The sequence below is a fragment of the Aethalodelphis obliquidens genome, unplaced genomic scaffold, assembly GCF_003676395.1.
Source record: "Aethalodelphis obliquidens isolate GAN/ISIS:26980383/991018 unplaced genomic scaffold, ASM367639v1 scaffold97, whole genome shotgun sequence".
NCBI classification, from domain to species: Eukaryota; Metazoa; Chordata; class Mammalia; order Artiodactyla; family Delphinidae; genus Aethalodelphis; species Aethalodelphis obliquidens.
Genome location: NW_020838041.1, coordinates 3,613,107 through 3,632,259, shown reverse-complemented (window position 1 = coordinate 3,632,259; position 19,153 = coordinate 3,613,107). Strand labels below are relative to the sequence as shown.

The window sequence follows — 19,153 nt, the reverse complement described above, 5'->3', positions numbered from 1 at the left end:
GTAACTTCCCGAGGGAGGGAAGGGGCTCTGGCACGTAGTCAGTGGTCAGTGGGTGCCGGCTGGGCTGGACCGTGAGGACGAGCTCCATCCCCCGGGGGCCGCCCCGCCCGAGGGCCGGGCGCTCAGCACGGGCCAGGTGGGGGTGGGGTGGGACTCCTTTTCCTCGCCGTGGCGGCGGAGGCGCACGGCGTGGCTGGCGCGGCGCGGCGTCGTCGGTCGGTGTCGGAGTCGGAGTCGGAGGAGCCGGAGTCTGAGGAACCGGATCCGAGACTGAGGAGAAGGAGGAGAAGAGGTGAAGGAAGAGGAGGAGAAGAAGAAGGCGAAGGATTAGGAGAAAGGCCAAGGAACCGGAGGAGGCCAAGAACCGTCGCTCAGCCGCGTCCGCGGCGCCGCGAGGATGGAGGCCCCCGGCCCGCGCCCCGCGCCGGCCCTCGGCGGCCCCGGCCCGCTGGGCGAGTTCCTGCCGCCGCCCGAGTGCCCGGTCTTCGAGCCCAGCTGGGAGGAGTTCGCCGACCCTTTCGCCTTCATCCACAAGATTCGGCCCATAGCCGAGCAGACAGGAATCTGCAAGGTGCGGCCGCCGCCGGTGAGTCTCGAGCGGGGCTCGCGGCCGGCCGGCGGGCGGCTGGGCCTCTGCGCGGGGCGAGGGGACAGCGGCCGGAGCGCGGCCGGGGTTCGTATCCGGACGGAGAGGCGGCAGCACCACCGGCACCGGGGTCGTGGCCGTGCGCCGGAGCCCGCGGGGCGGAGGGCGGGCTGGCGCGGAGGCCCCCGGGCGCGGGTGCGGCGGGTGCGGGGCGCCGGGGGTGCGGGGTGCGCGCCCCGCGAGTTGTCGCGAGGAGGAAAGTTTTCAATATGGCGGCGGAGCCCCTGGTCCTTTGTGTGGAGGCGGCGGCGGCCCGGGCGGCTTCACCTGGCGCCCCACCCTCCGGCCCCGGACCCCCCGCCCCGGCCCGGACCCCTGGCGGGCCCCCCGGGCCGGGGACTAGGCGGGGCGACGGAGCCAGACGGGGGCACCGCGGGCCGGGCCGAGCGGACGTGCTGAGGGGGCGTGAGCGTGGGGTTGGGGGGGCGGCCGCCCAGAGGCTCCCCGGCCCCCGCCCCGAGAGCTGCACGCGGCGGGCGGTGTCAGCCCCGAAGGCGGAGGCCGCCCCGCGTCCCGACCCGGAGCGGAGGCCCCAGCGCAGCCCCCTGCCCGGGTGGGCGTGAGGGTGGGTGTTCCCGAAACGGTCACCAACGGCTGCAACGTCGGCGGAGAAGCCCTGCCGGCCCCTGCCCCCTCCCCTCCTCCTTTCCTCCCCTCCCCCCTCCCCTCCCGTCACTTCCCCTCCCCCTCCCCCAGCCCCCGGCCGCAAACTCCGGACCCCTGGGCTGTGCCCACCTTTCGGACCGGCCGAGGCGACCTCAGCAGTTGGATGGGCCGGGACCGTTGGCCGGAGGTTTAACTGCTTTTCCGACAGTTTGAGAAGCTTCTCCCCGCTCCGCCCCCGCTCCCTCGGAGGAAGCCCCCCCTCCCGCCCCTTTCTTTCTTAGGTTTGTTCTTTGTAATGACGTTGGAGTTGAGGGGTTCTGTGCGTAACCGCTCAGCCTGGAGAGCTGTGTCGAGGGAGATCCCGACTGAGTCTGTCTGATCCCAAGTCCCCCCTCCCCCCGAATTGAAATGCGGACTCTATATTGGAGTTTTTCTTGGACTAGTTTGAAATGGAGATGAAATACCTGTCTCCGGGAATAACTGGTCAGTTAGGATGGGGGAGATTATTGAGAATAGACGCCTTTCTCTCAAGAAGTAGACAAGGTTGATTGTCGTTGCTCAAGGGAAGTGCGTGTCGGTTGGAGCGCAGAGGCCTGCAGAAGTTGTGCGGTGATTGGGGCCAGGGTTTTAGTTGTGGAAGAATAGGGCATGGACAGGTAGCAGCGGAGCTTTGTGTCAGCGTTAGGGACGGGGACTGTGAATAGTCCGCGTTCGCATCCATGGGCGTCCGTTCTGAAACTAGGCAACTTGAGCAAGTTCTCGGTAGCCCAAGTGTGCAGTCGGTTCCTGGGGGGGAGTTGTCCTCCATGTTGGTATTGTGGTGCACTAGGGCTGGGGTAAACCCTTTATCTACTTTCTTTTCCTATTCCTTTTGTCGGGTTCTTTTCCTAGAAAGATAGTGTTGCTCTGGTTAGGTTTGGCTACTCATTTCAGCATCTTGGCCAGAATATTAATGGTAAGCTCTGCAAAATGTGTGATCTTTCTGCCTTTCCCCATTCTGAATGTCAGACAGACGTGATGGCCACCATTTTGTATTGAGAGTGGTACTTACTACAGCCGAGGAAGGGTATTAAAGAGGCACAAATAAATAATCCACAAACATAACCAGTGCTCTGTTTTAGAGACCTCCTTTGTGTGGAGGAGGCTTCTTCCTCCTTTGTTTAACAAACTCCTGTGCCAATTGGAAAGAGTTTGGGAGTATTTCTAGTTGATATAACCGCAAAAAGGGAAACCTTTCCAGAAGTTGTAGCTCTTGAAGAAGGGTCTTGTTGGAACAAAGGGATCTTAAGAGATGGAGATGTAAACAAGTCTTTGTTTTAGAAACCGTTTTCTTTTAGAAAGCTAACTGTGAACAAGTGGTTTCATATAGTTGAAATAAAGCAACAACAAACCAAGAGATAAGAAATATTTTCCATGGCGATAGCTATATAATGCCCGTGTTTCTAGATGATTTGTTACCACTAAGTTTTTGGAATACAAGTGACTGTATTAAAATGGGGATTGGGTTTATTGGTATTTTATTTCTCGGAGATAAGGGGAAGAATTACAAAGCATTTCTATTTCCTTTTGTCCTTAACTTTGCATCTTTAATTAATGGTACTTAACGTAGCTTCAATTTATAGCTGCTTCTTAGTGATGGTCCTAAACTGCTTTGCTACTGAAACTTGAGGTTCACAGAAATTTGTTAATGAAAATATAGTAAGATAAGTATGATAAAAGGTAATAAAATCAAGAAGATGTTATTCAGATCCTGAGTTATAAGTTTAAATAGGGTAGTAAACAAACCTATTTTCAAATTACATCAAGTATGTAGGATAACTAGGCTTGTTTCCTCGACTTTTTTTTTTTTCCAATTTACAATTAATCTGACTTCTGGTTTGTTACCTTTAGATGCAAATTTTCATTTCCTTCTTGATGTACTTAGATTTCTTTTTAAGGACAAATTTTCCATGTCACTTTGTGGTATTTGCGGATGATTAATTTTAGGGGTATAACTATTAGGCAAAAAATAGTGGACTGCTCAGTAAATACTTTTCTCAGTCTCTCGAGTTTGATAGGAATATATTTGATGGCTTCAGTAATTTACTCTGTTGCTCTCAAACATGTAACATTTGGCCATAGATAGGCAGATTCCACAAATTTCTTCTCTGGAGGTGTCCAGACGTTAGAGATTTAAGTCAAACCCCAGATGGCACAATAGACACATTTTTCAACTTTAACTTCCTGTGGTCATTAGTTTGATCCCTTAGGCTTCATAGCCAAAGTGTAAAACTTTGAAATGTTCTAATACAGTCAGTGTCTTAATCCAGTCAGTGTCTTTGATTGAGCCTGTTGGTTCCGCCCTTAGAACATGAAGGAACTTAAATATACTTCTCTTTGTACGGGGAGGAGGTGTGAGCGATACAGAGCTCTTTTACTCTCATTCCAGCCCATCATTCTCCCTAATGTTAGGTTTGTTTGACTGTGGCCTAATCCTCTCTGTTGTTTTTCCAGTTTCTTTGGTGTCATGAAATTTTTCTCTAGTTGTGATTCCTTGCCACCTTAAACCTTTTAATATTTGGGGGAAAAGCTTATCAATAGAAATATCCTTGAGCAAAGGAAGAACTTATAATTACTTTTTTAAAATAACAGTTTTGTTCAGACATAATATATTTACCATACAATTCATCAATTTAAAGTGTGCAATTCAGTAGTTTTTAGTATTTTCATGGAGTTTTACAACCATCGTCACAATCAGTGTGTTAGAACATGTTTATCACCCGCAAAAGAAACCCTGTACCCAATTGTAACTAGTTTTTAAAGAGAAATTTAGAACTATACCTCTCAAAAGAAGAACTTTTTTTTCTCACTTGGTAGGAGGCTGGATTAAGTCCTGCAGTTTTAGTTTAAGTGCGTCTGCCTTAAAGTAAAAACAAACTTCATTTGTTGTAGCCTTTGAATGGGTGATTGGCTAAATTTGACTTTGCCAGTGGTAGATTGGTCACACTCACAGACATCCATCTAGCTGTAACTCTTAGTGAACTAATCAACAAGTTAATAATAGACTCTTAGAATGGAATGTGAGTGATATTGCAAATATATGAGACAGCTTTAGGTTTACATCCCCACCCCCACTGGAAAAGTTTCCTTTCCTGTGGTTGTAGGATTTGTTTTTAAACATGCAGTCTAAACCTTTTCTAAAGAGCAGAATGACTAGAGAATTGCCTTTGAAGAGTCTTAATAAATGTTCTGATTTAAAGCTGGGGTGTTGAGTTCATTATTGAGAGACACTGATAAGGAAAATTAGAGAAAATGATCAACCCTCGGTTTCATTCTTTGTCTCTAAGGTCCTTAATTTTTTTTATTTCCGATTGACAGATCAGTAGTAAACTCATTTACTTATTTGTTTAGTTTGGGAGACAATAACAAAGTTCAGGATGCTTACAATACTTTAATATAGGCAGACAGAAATCTGCCAGTGAGAGAATTTTCTTTTAGAAAGGCAAAAATATCATTGTGAACTATTCAATTTAAAATAAAAACAAAAAGGAATCTGGTTTATGTGCTGTAAATGGGAGCTTTTTGCAGGCTTTGGTAACCTCTCGTTGTTTTAATTGGGCCACATTAAAGTTTGGTTGTAGAAAAGGATAGAGGGAGACCTCATGCCCCCAAATGAAAGTGCTGATTAATTAGGTTCCTGGATTTAGGTTCCACGAAGCCTACTTGTGTATCTCTTGGCAAAGGCCATCTATGGGTTTAAAAACCAGTAACCTGGAAAGACCTTGCTTTCCTCATTGTACAGTCCTTGCATTGAGCTGGTGGTGTGATTTTTCCTTTCTAAGAGAATTAGATATTCTTTGGAGATTATGCTAATATACCTGTTTTATGTGTAGAAGATCACTGCAGTCTCAAAAAAATTTTTTTTAATAATGTGGAATAAATGTTGGGAACTGAAGGACTGACTATACTTTCAGAAAGTTCTAAGTTTGGGTCCCTTGAAGAGGAATCATCAGAAGCACACCAGTGAGTCTCTTTGGGGTGAGTGGGTCCGTGCCCTATCACTGGGCCACTCTCATTTACTTTTGATTACTTAGGGTTTGAGAAACTAATAACTGGATTTTAAAATCTGAGTTGTGAGAAACTTGTCTAAGACATGAGAACTGTATGCAGCTTAACAAGGATTTCTTAAGTATTTATCAACTGCTGTGTCCTAGCATGGGATTAAAGAGAAAAATGAGACATTACCTTTGTACACCTAAAACAAATTCTTCTAAAAATGCTTTTTCTGTCATTAAATATTAGATGAGTTCAGTGGTGACTTTGCTTTTTCAATCTCCAAGTTTATGAAGACTAATGGGGAGAAGCGGCCTCTAGGGCAGTGGGACATTTCTGTTTCGTAACTGTAAGATGGAAGAATTTGACTAAATGTATTCTTGCCTTTTAAAATTTTTTTTTAAACATTCAGAATTTTAATTGTAGACCATTCCTCTTAAAGCATTATTGCCATATTATGCCTTTGGACATGGCCTAGAGTCATCCCATCTGTTCTTCTGTTTTATTTCTTTTAATCATTTAAGTTTTCTTTCTGGACTTAAGACCAGTTACTTTGCTCTGCTAGAGGCTTCATTTCCAGGGTATAAATGACATTTTTTAAATTATGAAAATAATTCAAGCATACACAAAAGTGTAGAGAATATAGTCCCTTTACGTATTTTCCTGGGTGTAAGAGGACGGAAAGCAGAGCAGCAGTGTTGGAATTGAGAGCAAACTAGTGACCTCAGGTGTAGAGAACAACTTGGCTTAGCTTTTGTCTTATTCAGGGTGAGTGAGATTGGGGCAATTAGGAATGAGGTTTCTAGCCTTTAGTGAGAGATGGCCACTCTTTGCCTAATCAGGATGGGGATTGGATTTCTCAGTCTTTCCAGGGCCTTTGTTGCTTTGTGACACGTTTGTTGGAGCCTGTGTGGGAACCTGACCGCTGTCAGGCCAGCTCCTGGATGCAGAGGCGTGGTGGTCAGAGGTGGTGGTTGGAGGTGGTGCCTGTCGCTCCCTTTTCTGCCCTTGATCCATTTTCCTGTCTGACGTCATCTCAGCAGCATAGAGCTGGGAGTCGGGGGTGACCAAGAAGTAGAACGAAGTCCCTTCTGGAAAAGGAGTTTGAAGGAAATGAGAGTCAAAGGGTCTAATGAGTGGCTGGTCAGGATGTCATTAGGTTCACTTTACTGTGAAGATGGTGGTTCCACTTCCAGCCTCGATGATGCAGTTCCTGTTTCAGCAGAATTGCTGATGAACACTTAGGTAGCCTCAGATGTTCAAAAGAAGTGAGTTAAAAGTCAAGCCATTGAAAAATATTTTCTGTAAATAACCCCTTAACGTCTAAGCACTCTCCTCCCCAAAATAATAACTTCATTTTTCAGGAACTAAGTTAAACATCACTAGGCAGAAGGTGACATAATAAACAGGTTTTTTTTAAACTTGTTGATTCCATTTCATTTGGAAATGTTATTTTACAACTGATGTAAATTTTAAGAAATATTTTGCAGGGATAAAAATAAGCTTTATCAAGGGGAGTGTATGTGGATTTTTATTTTTTCTATTACGTAAAAGAAGGAGTCAGTGTTTCTAAATTTTTTTAAATGAGTGGGTAGAGTTTTGAATCTAATACCATCATGACCTTGGACAAAGTTATTTTTTTCCAGTGTATGCCTTCTTATCTGCTATAAGGAGATCTGACACTGACTTAGAGCTGTTGTCCAGATTAATTGATGGATTGCAAGGAGCTTAAATTCCAAAGCTTTTACTTGCTCGCTGCTAAGAAGGGTCTGGGGACAGATTTAGAGAGACGAGGGTTAGTGCCAAATACATATCCCTCACTTCTCCTACAGTGAAGGGATTTTTAAAAGTGAAACTTGAAAAGTCAAAAGCCCAACATCAAAACTAGAATATACAAAGTGTAAATTCTTCTGTTGGTTAAGATGAAGCTTTTCTGTACCTGGATGTTCTTTTAAATTAGTTGAAATAAAAAAGTTTTTTCAGGTAGAGCTGTTATAAATTATTTCAGAAATTTTGCAGTGTATGTGTGTTATACAGGCAGGAGGTTGGTAAGCTTTAAGAAGTGTTTAAAATTATTTAATTTTCCCTAGTGTGGGAAGGCTGTGATGCTGTGGAAGCCCTGCAGATGGAGAGCATTATATTTTGTCTAACATAATTTAAATAGTCCCAATTCTTGCCTGAAGGGTTGGTAGATTGAGTCTTTAATAAGTTGCTTGTAAAGTGAGGAGAAAAGTAGAAGAGGTGTCAGGGAAAAGGTTTATTTTGGTCTTCAGGACAGAGCCCGATTATATTTTATTCTTTTACTAAGAAGTAGGCAGACTTTTTTTTTTTTTAAATCTAATTAGAGTTTCTATATGATCATACAGATTTGGATTCACCGTGGGTTTTTTTTGGGTTTTTTTTTGCGGTACGCGGGCCTTTCTCGGCTGTGGCCTCTCCCGTTGTGGAGCACAGGCTCCGGACACGCAGGCTCAGCGGCCATGGCTCACGGGCCCAGCCGCTCCGCGGCATGTGGGATCTTCCTGGACCGGGGCACGACCCTGTGTCCCCTGCATCGGCAGGCGGACTCTCAACCACTGCACCACCAGGGAAGCCCCACCGTGTTTTTTTGTTCAAATATGTTATGGGATCTCATAACATTGCTTCTTAGGTGGACCCGTATATATTGTATTTTCTACTATTGTGGCTTTTTTGTTTTTGTCTTGAATCAAGCAATTCACTTAGTACGGTTTTCTGCATGTGTTAAAACACTGTCTAGTGGTGTACATACGAAGTTTTAAAATCTTTAAATGTTGAAAGTGTTTGTTTAATTGTGAGCACGTAGCTAGGCTGAGCTTCTCTTCCCAGCTATGTTCCTTGTGTGGCCCTAGGCAGATTTTTGTGCATTCCTACATTAATTCTTGCCACCTCAGAGCTTGATCAGATTGTAGTGTTAGAGAACTAAGTTTAAACCTGAGTGTGTTTTTAGCAGTTGGCTGAAGCTTTTGTTAAGCATGCGTTCCTATGAGGCATACAGATACCTGAACATGGCCATCTACTCCACTGCTAACTCCAGAGACAAAGGACAAATCCTGTCAAAACCACATAATTTCAAGGTCTTTAAGGCAAGATCCTCCCAATTTTCTGTGCGGTTGTACCAACTCATCATTTGGTGATATTTAAACCAGATGGGAACATGTCACCCTTGCCAGGCTTTAACTTGGACGGGGAGAGTGAGGATCTCTTAGGATTTGTACGCTGGTGTCTTTTCATTTGTGGGACAGGGGGTGAGGCCATGGAGATGAGCAAGGTCTAGAAAGAATTTTGGGACTATAACCTCCATTTTGTAAAATTCCAGATATTCCAAGCTTTTTCCTCTCCCAGAGAGGCTCTTATGCAATATTTTGGACAAATTGAGAACAGCCACCAGATTTTCCAGCGGAAGGCTGGCTTCGGGGATTTGTGTAGGGTGTGAGTTTGGGGTTTTTAAAGATTGTACTTAATGGCAGCCCATTCTGCTATTCTTTCTATAAGTACTTTTTTTTTCTACTGCTAACCTTGTGGCTTTTCCTGTCTTCCAAGTGTAAAATACATCCTTGACTTATGTTAATAGATAATTGCTCATCAGATTTTTTTTTGAGGGGAACAGGGTTTAAAGTTTGATTTAGGATCCAAGGTAATTTGTTTTTGGCGGTTGGTATTAGCTAGCTAGGACGTGAAAACTTGCAGAGAATAGGGATTTCATGGAAAAATCGTGGAGCAGGAATCCAAACATTTGGCTTCTGATGTGTGTTCCATTATCTTCATGTTATCCTTGAGCTTCCAGCCTTGAGGTTGGAATTTCAAGGTTTTATTCCATTAACCTGCCTTTTTTTGTTTGTTTTAATAAATTTATTTATTTATTTATTTTTGGCTGCCTTGTGCTGTGCGTGGGCTTTCTCTGGTTGTGGCGAGCATGGCTACTCTTATGTGTGCAGGCTTCTCATTTTGGTGGCTTCTCTTGTTGCGGAGCACGGGCTCTAGGCGCGTGGGCTTCAGTAGCTGTGGCATGTGGGCTCAGTAGTTGTGGCTCACGGGCTCTAGAGTGCAGGCTCAGTAGTTGTGGCACACAGGCTTAGTTGCTCCGTGGCATGTGGTATCTTCCCAGACCAGGGCTCGAACCTGTGCCCACTGCATTGGCAGGCAGATTCTTAACCACTGCGCCACCAGGGAAGCCCTAACCTGCCTTTTAAAATGAGGATAATTCTGGCCCTGCTTTACATGATGAGGCATAAAGAGGTAAGTAAACATGCTCAAGGTCACCTGACTGCTAAGTGGAGGAGCCTGATATGAGCCCACACAGTACTCTTAACCATTATTTATATTGCCTATATCCACATGAAATTGGGATTACATGAGACGGCAGATGGAAAATTATGAATCTTTTTATTCTTTTTTTCTAAATTGAAGTGTAGTTGATTTACAGTATTGTGTTAGTTTCAGGTGTACAGCAAAGTAGTTCAGTTATATATATGCTTTTTCATATAATTTTCCATTACAGCTTATTGCAAGCTATTGAATATTGCTCCCTGTGTTATGCAGTAAACCCTTGTTGCTTATCTATTCTATGTATAGTAGTTTGTATCTGTTGATCCCATACTCCTAATTTATCCCTCCCCGACCCTCCCTTTCCCCCTTGGTACCCCTAAGTTTGTTTTCTCTGTCTGTGCGTCTGTTTCTGTGTTGTACATAGATTCATTGCTGTTATCTTTTAGATTTCACATATAACTGATATCATATATTTGTCTTTGACTTACTTCACTCAGTATGATAATTTCTAGGTCCATCCATGTTGCCGCAAATGGCATCATTTCGTTCTTTTTTATGGCTGCGTAATAATCCATTGTTTATATGTACCACATCTTTATCCATTCACCTGTTGATGGACACTTAGGTTGCTTCCGTGTCTTGGCGGTTGTTAATAGTGCTGCTATGAACGTTGGGGTGCATGTAGCTTTTCAAAGTGTGGTTTTCTCCAGATACAGGCCCAGGAGTGGGATTGCTGGATCCTATGGTAACTCTGTTTTTAGTTTTTAAGGAACGTCCATACTGTTCTCCATAGTGGCTGCACCAAGTTACATTCCTACCAGCAGCGTAGGAGGGTTCCCTTTTCCCTTTTGTTAACTTAGTTCTTGCTGCTAAGGTAGGATTTTTTTCCCCCGCCTGTGCTGTGTGGCTTGCAGGATCTTAGTTTCCCGAACAGGGACTGAACTGAACCCAGGCCCACGGCATTGAAAGCGCCGAGTCCTAACCACTGGACTGCCAGTGAATTCCAAGGACAATTTTATAGATAAAGTTCAGTGTTCTTCTTTCTAATATGTGGTGGGCAGTGGCTCCTTTCATAGATCCCAGAAATTAGCTGGGCTTTTGGGGAAGGAGAGTGTGATCTTCCTTTGCTTCTTTCTGGTTATCCTAACGCACTGAAGGAAAATCAGTACTAGAAAGCTGCCCTTATGTGATAACAAAGTACAGTACCATTTTATTTTGTCTGTTATAGTTGCCTGTAAAATGTAATTATAAAATTTTAAGTAAACCGTGTGCCCTTATTTTTTAACTAAACAATGTGTATGAGCTTGGCCATTCCATATACTTTTGGTTGGTTGGCTCATTTGTGTGGAAACTCCTGGCTCATCAGTTTCAGTGACCACTTAGCTTCAATTGGTAGAATATGGAAGAAGCTCCTCTGGCCGTTGGAAAGCTCAGCTAGGTTTGAGAACTACTAGTTTAGGTAATTCCCCGATGAGGTTTAGGCAGCTGTTAATATAAGGAATTTTCTTACCTGTTGACTTTGAATTAATAGAAATTCTCAGCTCCACTACAAGAAACTAAGGAATCCTTTCCGTCAGCTCTGGTGAATGAAGAAATGGATTGGGTCCTTGGGGTTGGTTATGGGTTCAATTCAGTACATTTATTGATATGTCAGTAAGTGCCAGGAATTGTGTTAAGGTTCTGCAGTTTACAACTTTGACTTAAAGGAACTCATAATCTGCTGGTGAGAAAGATCAGTAATTAGATTATATAGTAGGATGTGTGCAAGTAACGGAAACTGCATATAGAATGGTTGAAGATAATAGGGTTGGGGGAATATGGAGGTGGGTGGAGTATGGGGAGAGGGGGCTGCCTGGGGGCATCTGGGAAAGCATTGGGTTAGGGAGGAAATAGGAGTGTAGAATGAGAGTGAGGGTCATGAGAACTCGAAGAAACACCAACATTTAAGGAATAAAGAGGATCTAGTTGGAGGCCGCAGGAAATGTGCAGGGAAGCCAAGGAGAGAAAAAAGCTGGTTTGTTGAGCCTGTATTTCAGACTTACATGACTTCTTGGTGATGATTTTCTTAAGTCTCAACTGTAGACACAGCTGTAAAATCCTCTATTTAAAATCTGGGAAAGTAGGTAATAGAAGAGTTTTTATAGTGTGTCCCATTGATACCAGGCAGCCATTCAAATGAGGACCAGTTTTATCAGGTTGGAACTTCCTCATATTTTAGGTTAAAGTGGGTCATCTTTTAAGTCAAATTGATGATTATTATTTTTAGCCGTGCCGCATGGCTTGCAGGATCTTAGTTCCCCCACCAGGGATTGAACCTGGGCCCTGGCAATGAAAGCGCAGAGTCCTAACCACTGGACCTCCAGGGGATTCCCGAAATTGATTATTAAATGTGGCAATAAATGTGAAAGAAATAAGATAGTGCTCTCTCTAAAACAGTAACACTGAGATACATTATAAATTTATTTTAAGAGTTTTGGACGTGAGATTTATTTATCTACCATCCTAAATTGAGCTTGCCTGTGTAATAGTACACCCTTTTATCTTTCATACAGGAGATCTAGCCTTGAAGCATGGTCAGAATTAGAGTATACTGAATAGACTATCAGGTTGTCCTTGTGTAAATATTAGATGATCTGCAGTGGGATAAACAGAGCCGCTTCCTAGCAATTCCAGTTCAGGTTCAAGCTTCAGTCTTTTACTTCAGATATGGCTATTAGGGATCATACGTGTTCTAAAATTATTTCCACTTTTATTGCTAGACGTATAGTTAATATATCTTAATTGCAGCAGGACTGAAGAGCTGTTAAATATTTGCTTTTAGTGAAATGTATGGCTTACTATTTGTTTCTTTTTTGTTTGTTTTTTTAGTGCAGTTGCAAATGTGTCTTGAGATGGAACATCAAACAAAACAAAGATTTAGTATCTTCTCTGAGGCTCAGGCTGATTTTTAGTGTCACTACTGTCCCTTTCCTGACTTTGATTTTGAATCTCCAGGAGTGACCGCCAGTTTGTAAAGTACTAAAGGTGTAGAGCAGCAAGTGTTTACAGATCTAATGCGGCCTTAAAGTTAGGGTGTGGGATGTTTAACTTTCCCTGCCCTTGGTGCCCAGGTGGGTTTGGGTGTTGCTGAGTGAAGGTTGAGGGAGCAGAGTTCAACCTTGTTCCTAAACCCCTTCCCCGACAAATCTTTTTTTTTTTTTTGACAAATCATTTTTTAAAAAAAATATTTATTTATTTTTGGCTGCATTGGGTCTTCTTTGCTGCGCGCAGGCTTTCTCCAGTTGTGGCAAGCGGGGCCTACTCTTCGTTGTGGTGCTCAGGCTTCTCGTTGCGGTGGCTTCTCTTGTTGTGGAGCATGGGCTCTAGGCATGTAGCCTTCAGTAGCTGTGGCATGTGGGCTCAGTAGTTGTGGCTCTTGGGCTCTAGAGCGCAGGTTCAGTAGTTGTGGCGCACGGGTTTAGTTGCTTCGTGGCATGTGGGATCTTCCTGGACCAGGGCTCAAACCCATGTTCCCTGCATTGGCAGGCAGATTCTTAACCACTGCGCCACCAAGGAAGCCTGACAAATCATTTTTTGAACCTTTCTGAAGTATGTAATCTTTTCTTAACTTTAGCAGTCTCAGTTTTCTGTCAGAAAACTGCCTTTTCCTCACTGGGATCCTAGGTATGAAAGAAAACAATCAAAACTACTTACTAACTAATTTCCTTGCAGGGGGGGGAACCGTGGCACTGTAGCTACTTGATCATAATATGGTTTGGTGTAGGCATATTGAAGTAACGTTTGCACCAGTTATAATTGCTGTAAGGGAGAAGGATCTGAAATTTCTTCTGGACTCGTTCAGTGACCATAAGATGTCTGTGAATGGCCTGAAATGAATAATGCTTTCCTGTTAACTTTTCATGATTGACCATCATGTTGTCAGCCCATTTCAGTGGAAGATGATTTGTTCTAGGGATTTAGCTTTCTTAGAATCCTTCCTTGTGAATTTTATAATTTTTTTAAAAAATAAATTTATTTATTTATTTATTTGGCTGCATTGGGTCTTCGTTGCTGCGTGCAGGCTTTCTCTTGTGGCGAGCAGGGGCTACTCTTCATTGTGGTGCGTGGGCTTCTCATTGCGGTGGCTTCTCTTGTTGCAGAGCACGGGCTCTAGGTGCGTGGTCTTCAGTAGTTGTGGCACGAGGGCTCAGTAGTTGTGGCTTGCAGGCTCTAAAGCGCAGGCTCAGTAGTTGTGGCGCACAGGTTTAGTTGCTCCGTGGCATGTGGGATCTTCCTGGCCCAGGGCTGGAATCCGTGTCGCCTGCATTGGCAGGTGGATTTTTAACCACTGTGCCACTAGGGAAGCCCCCTCTGTGAATTTAAAAGGATACTTCCCTTATAGGCTTGATGAGACTTTTGGGATGTGCAAAAATCTGTATGAATCACTCCAGGTAACTTTGGTAGTTATCTATTAAGGACATTTTGGAAGAGTAAGATGGCCTCCATGTGATCTAGTTATTCCCTCTTACTGTTTATAAACCAGATTATACTTAGCTTGTTCGTACAGAGGGGCCGGGGAGGAAACTATTTCTTTGAGGTTTGAGAAGCAGTATCAATGGGAGGACTGTTTTATATCAATATTTTCATATGGCTTTAACAATAATAAATTTAAGTAGTTTAGAGGCCGTATAAATACAGATTATCATTTCCAAGATTTATTAAAAGTGGTGGAAAAGGAACTTATTGGGACTAATGCTTAATAAGTAAACACCATGACATGCCTCTTATGTATTTATTTATTTATTTATTTTTGGCCATGCTGGGTCATAGTTTCAGCACGCGGGATCTTTCATTGCAGCATGTGGGTTTAATTGCCCCACGGCATGTGGGGTCTTAGTTCCCCAACCAGGGATCGAACCCACATCCTTTGCATTGGAAGACGGATTCTTAACCACTGGACCACCAGGGAAGTCCCGACATGTCTCTTTTTTACTGGTGTATTTTCATTTACTAATAGATGGTCCATAGAAACAATGCTTTGCCTTCCCAAATACTTAATATTCAGAAATTAAAACACTCTTTTAAACAAGAAGTTGTGTAAAACTGAAAACTGGCTCTTACCAAGCCCCACCTATAGGAGTTAAAACTTTAACAAATGTTCTCATTCCTGGTACTTATTATCTTAGTACAACTATCAAAAGTCCGTGTATGTTTGCAAATGATTGCATTGGTATTTTCAGGTTCTTTTTGGTGGTAGGACTTTAGGGAAGAATGGGTTGCCATATGCTTTTCTAAAAACGTTGGCATTACACAAGCAGGTCAAGAAATCATTGTTAGTGAATGGAGAAAACACTTGAAGTGGCCGCTTTTAAAATCTGTGTGGACAGAGTTCTCTGGAGGGGCAGATTGGATGGGGAACCCTGTAGGGGTCTGTTAGTTGTTTCCAAGGTTTGGGCTGAGGACTTTTGGAGAGTTCACAGGACCTTTTCAGCAGGTCCGCGGGAACTTCCTCTTTCCAACTAAATGTTTATCTGTGACCAGCTTATCTTCATATATTTTAACCAAAACAACATATACAACAACTGGTTGACAGCAGAAGATATGAAACTCCAGCTTATTTCTATTAAGCCAGACATTAAAGAGATTTGCAAAATAAAACTCTTTTCACCAATTCTTTGCTTATTATTAAATGAATTTTTTTTAATGTCTTTTAATTTCTAATGCAATAAAAATGAATGGATAGAACCCATCTGAAGTAAAACTCTTCGAAGCCGTCAATTTTTAAGAGTTTAAAGGGGACCTAAGGCCAAAAATTTGAGAGTTGCACTACTAAAAAAGGAACTTAACTTCTGCAAAGGCTTGACTCAATAGGAATAAATCTAGGACCTATGCATAAGCAGTTTCTCTTTGTGCTCAACCTTTGAAGAGGATATTATAACACCAGTAGAGGGTTTGGTAAAAACTTCCCTTATTATAACACCTATCTGTTGCTTCTGTGAAGTGAAAATTTTAAAGTGTTTTCAAAAAGGCAAACAGTAAGTTTTTCCACATAGCCAGTAACAACTGAACTGTCGAAGTGGGCCTTTATGGTCTCATTTTGTCAAGTTTAAATTTTATTATATTAAAGATATGATTGTGTTTCATTTTTTGAGAGCTCTCTATTGGAATCAGAAGAGTTTGGAACACAAAAGATAAAAATTGATCCAAATGATTGACTTTTTATTTTGAACTGTTTTAGATATACAGAAAAATTGAGAAGATAGTTGAGTTCCCATATACTTCTCACCTCATTTCCCAGTTTCTTACCATTCTGTATTATCAGTATGACACGTTTATTATAATCAGTGAACCACTGTTGTTATTAACCCAAGTCCATGAACTTACACAGATGAACTCAGGTTTTACCTAACGTCCTCTTCTGTTCCAGGATCTCATTTAGGACACCACATTGCGTTTGGTTGTCAGGGCTCTTTAGGCTCTTCTTAGCTGTGGCAGTTTCTCAGATTTCTTGGTTTTGATGACCTTGACCGTTTTGAGGAGGACTGACTGGGTATATGGGCAAATTTTTTTTCTTTTTTTTAAAGGGACATTTATTCTTGCAGTCTTTTCTGTTGGCTGTGGAATGATTTAAACACCAAAGCTCTGGGAGTTTTTGTATTACACTTAACTAAAGTAAACCCTGTGCTACAGTATGAACCTCGCTTGATACAGTTGCCCGTATCTAAATAAGGAGCATGATGTGTTTTTGTGTGTGTGTGTGTTTTTTTTTTTTTTTTTTTTTTTTTTTTTTTTTTTTGCGGTACACGGGCCTCTCACTGTTGTGGCCTCTCCCGTTGTGGAGCACAGGCTCTGGACGCACAGGCTCAGCGGCCATGGCTCACGGGCCCAGCCACTCCGCGGCATGTGGGATCTTCCTGGACCAGGGCACGAACCCATGTCCCCTGCATCGGCAGGCGGACTCTCAACCAGTGCGCCACCAGGGAAGCCCGCATGATGTGTTTTTACTAAAACATTGTTCTCTTTGTTTCCAAATTCTTGTCACCGGGTTTTCTTCATTGGCAAATTTTTAGCAGAGCTTTTTTTTTTTTTTAAAAATTTTGTTTTGCGTTCCGTGGGCCTCTCACTGCTGTGGCCTCTCCCGCTGCGGAGCACAGGCTCCGGACACGCAGCCCCAGCGGCCATGGCTCACGGACCCAGCCGCTCCGCGGCACGTGGGATCCTCCCGGACCGGGGCACGAACCCGCGTCCCCCGCATCGGCAGGCGGACCCTCAACCACTGCGCCACCAGGGAAGCCCCAGCAGAGCTTTTTTGACTTTATATTTTTTAATCTTTAGCTTTACAGAGACATTTAAAATTAATTAGACTTTTTACTTGTTCAGTAACATTTATTGAACATCCATAGCACTGTTCTAGGAAGGTAGTTTTCATTTTAGATTCTTCCTTAATAACCATTTTTACACTTCTCTATAGAGGCAGAACACGCCATCATTAATAAAAGGCAGTCTCAGGCAGGCATCTGCAATCACTGTGATCATGTTGATTTCTTTTTTCCTGTAACTGCAGTATGTAAAATGTGACCCTGAATGGAGCTGAAACAAGCTTCCTAGAAGGTATAGATATTTTGTTTATAATGAATAACATTGGAAAGTAAAGGAAATAGCCTAAATGTCAAATACTAAGAAATTTTTTAAGTATCAATACAATGAAATGTTAATGTTCCCAGTATAGTAATAAGTAGAAGGCAATATAATTTTTTTTGGTTTGAAATTATGAAGATAAGCATTTTGGAAAAAATACTGGAAGGACGTGTAACAAAATGTAACAGGTTTTTCTCTGAGATTTTGGCTCATTTTTTCTTCCTTATATGTTTTTTCTGCAATTTCATCAGTAAGCGTTACTTTTGTATTAGGAAAAAAGTATCAGGAAGTTTTATGTAGTGGATATACAGGAAATGGCTTGGTCAATATAAAATACTGATATGGGACCGTATGTAGGCTTGCACACTAGAGTGTTGTTTTTTGTGTTACAGAAGCTGAATTCCATTGCCACCCTAGCAGCTCCTCTCTTGGCAGATCCATGCCTCTACCCTTGGATTAATAAACCTAAGACAATCTTATAGGAAGCTCTCTCTTTTTTTTTTTTGCGGTACAATGGCCTCTCACTGTTGGGGCCCCTCCCTTTGCGGAGCACAGGCTCCAGACGCGCAGGCTCAGCAGCCATGGCTCACGGGCCTAGCCGCTCCGCGGCATGTGGGATCTTCCCGGACCGGGGCACGATCCCGTGTCCCCTGCATCGGCAGGTGGACTCTCAACCACTGCGCCACCAGGGAAGTCCTCTTTTTTCTTTTTTTTTTCCTTTTTTTTTTTGGCCACACCACGCGGCATGTGGGATCTTATTTCCCCGACCAGGGATTGAACCTGGGCGTAGAGTCCTAACCACTGGACTGCCAGGGAATCCCCTAGGAAGCTCTTTAAGCATGGAAATATGACAGTACATTCTCTGACTTTAAAAAGCAAGATGCATGTATCTCAATGCTGGAAAAAGAGTACAGCAAAAAAATAGATTAATGGACCTTGAGTAGTATATATTAATGAATTCTATCTTATACAGATTTATAATGAAGATTAGAGAATCAAAACCACTGTGTTAAACATAACCAATCAAAAACAAAAACAAGGTTGCAGTAGGCTTCTTGGAAACTACAAAGCTTTGCAACATGAACATTCCCTAATCATTGTCTTTTTTTTTTTTTTTTTTTTACCATTTACTTTGTAAATGCCAGGCACCTGTCTAAAGGCTTTGCCCCTATTATTTTATTTAAGCCTCCTGGTTTCCCCTTTTTACATGTACCTAAGGCACAGGAAGATGAACCTAGTTCAGACCCACACAGTAGAGTCAGGATTTGAACCCAGGCAGTGTGACTGAGAGCCTACCCTCTTTAACATCTGTTCTACTGTACAGGAGGTGGTAAAGGGCACCACTGTGCCTTAAAACTCAGCACTGAAGAAATGACAGATGAGGATGATACAGGGGAGCCCTTTTTTGTTTTTGCTTTTAATTTTATATGTTTATTCTGACTTTATTGAGTTAAATGTATAAAATAGCAATGTGTACACAGAGGGATTTAATACATAATATATATAATTATCTTTAAAAAGTCAGGATGCAAGTTAAAACAAAAAGTTATTTTCTCTCCCAAATATACTGTTATTTCTTTTTTAAAAAATGTTGCTTTTGGGCTTCCCTGGTGGCACAGTGGTTGAGAATCTGCCTGCCAATGCAGGGGACACGGGTTCAAGCCCTGGTCTGGGACGATCCCATATGCCGCGGAGCAACTGGGCCTGTGAGCCACAACTACTGAGCCTGTGCATCTGGAGCCTGTGCTCCGCAACAAGAGAGGCCGTGACAGTGAGAGGCCCGCGTACTGTGATGAAGAATGGCCCCCGCTCGCCGCAACTAGAGAAAGCCCGCATTAAGCAACGAAGACCCAACACAACCAAAAATAAATAAATAAATAAATTTAATTAAAAAAAATGTTGCTTTCTTCTTTTTTTAAAGGGAACTTTATTATATATTTATTTATTTTTGGCTACATTGGGTCT

The 19,153-nt window shown here is 42.9% G+C and overlaps 1 protein-coding gene across 5 annotated transcripts in view; it reads left to right on the top strand.

Annotated features, from left to right (window-relative positions):
• Positions 1–242: 242 nt before the first annotated feature.
• Positions 243–19,153, top strand: part of KDM5B (lysine demethylase 5B) — a 76,430-nt gene continuing 57,519 nt past the window's right edge. For 3 of the 5 annotated variants that reach the window (XM_027096021.1, XM_027096020.1, XM_027096017.1), the window contains exon 1: positions 246–586. In XM_027096021.1, coding sequence (XP_026951822.1) covers positions 398–586 — 189 coding nt within the window. In that variant the 5' untranslated portion in view covers positions 246–397. Of the gene's footprint in view, positions 587–19,153 lie in introns of all 5 variants that reach the window. The other 2 variants (XM_027096019.1, XM_027096018.1) reach the window with 2 other exon arrangements.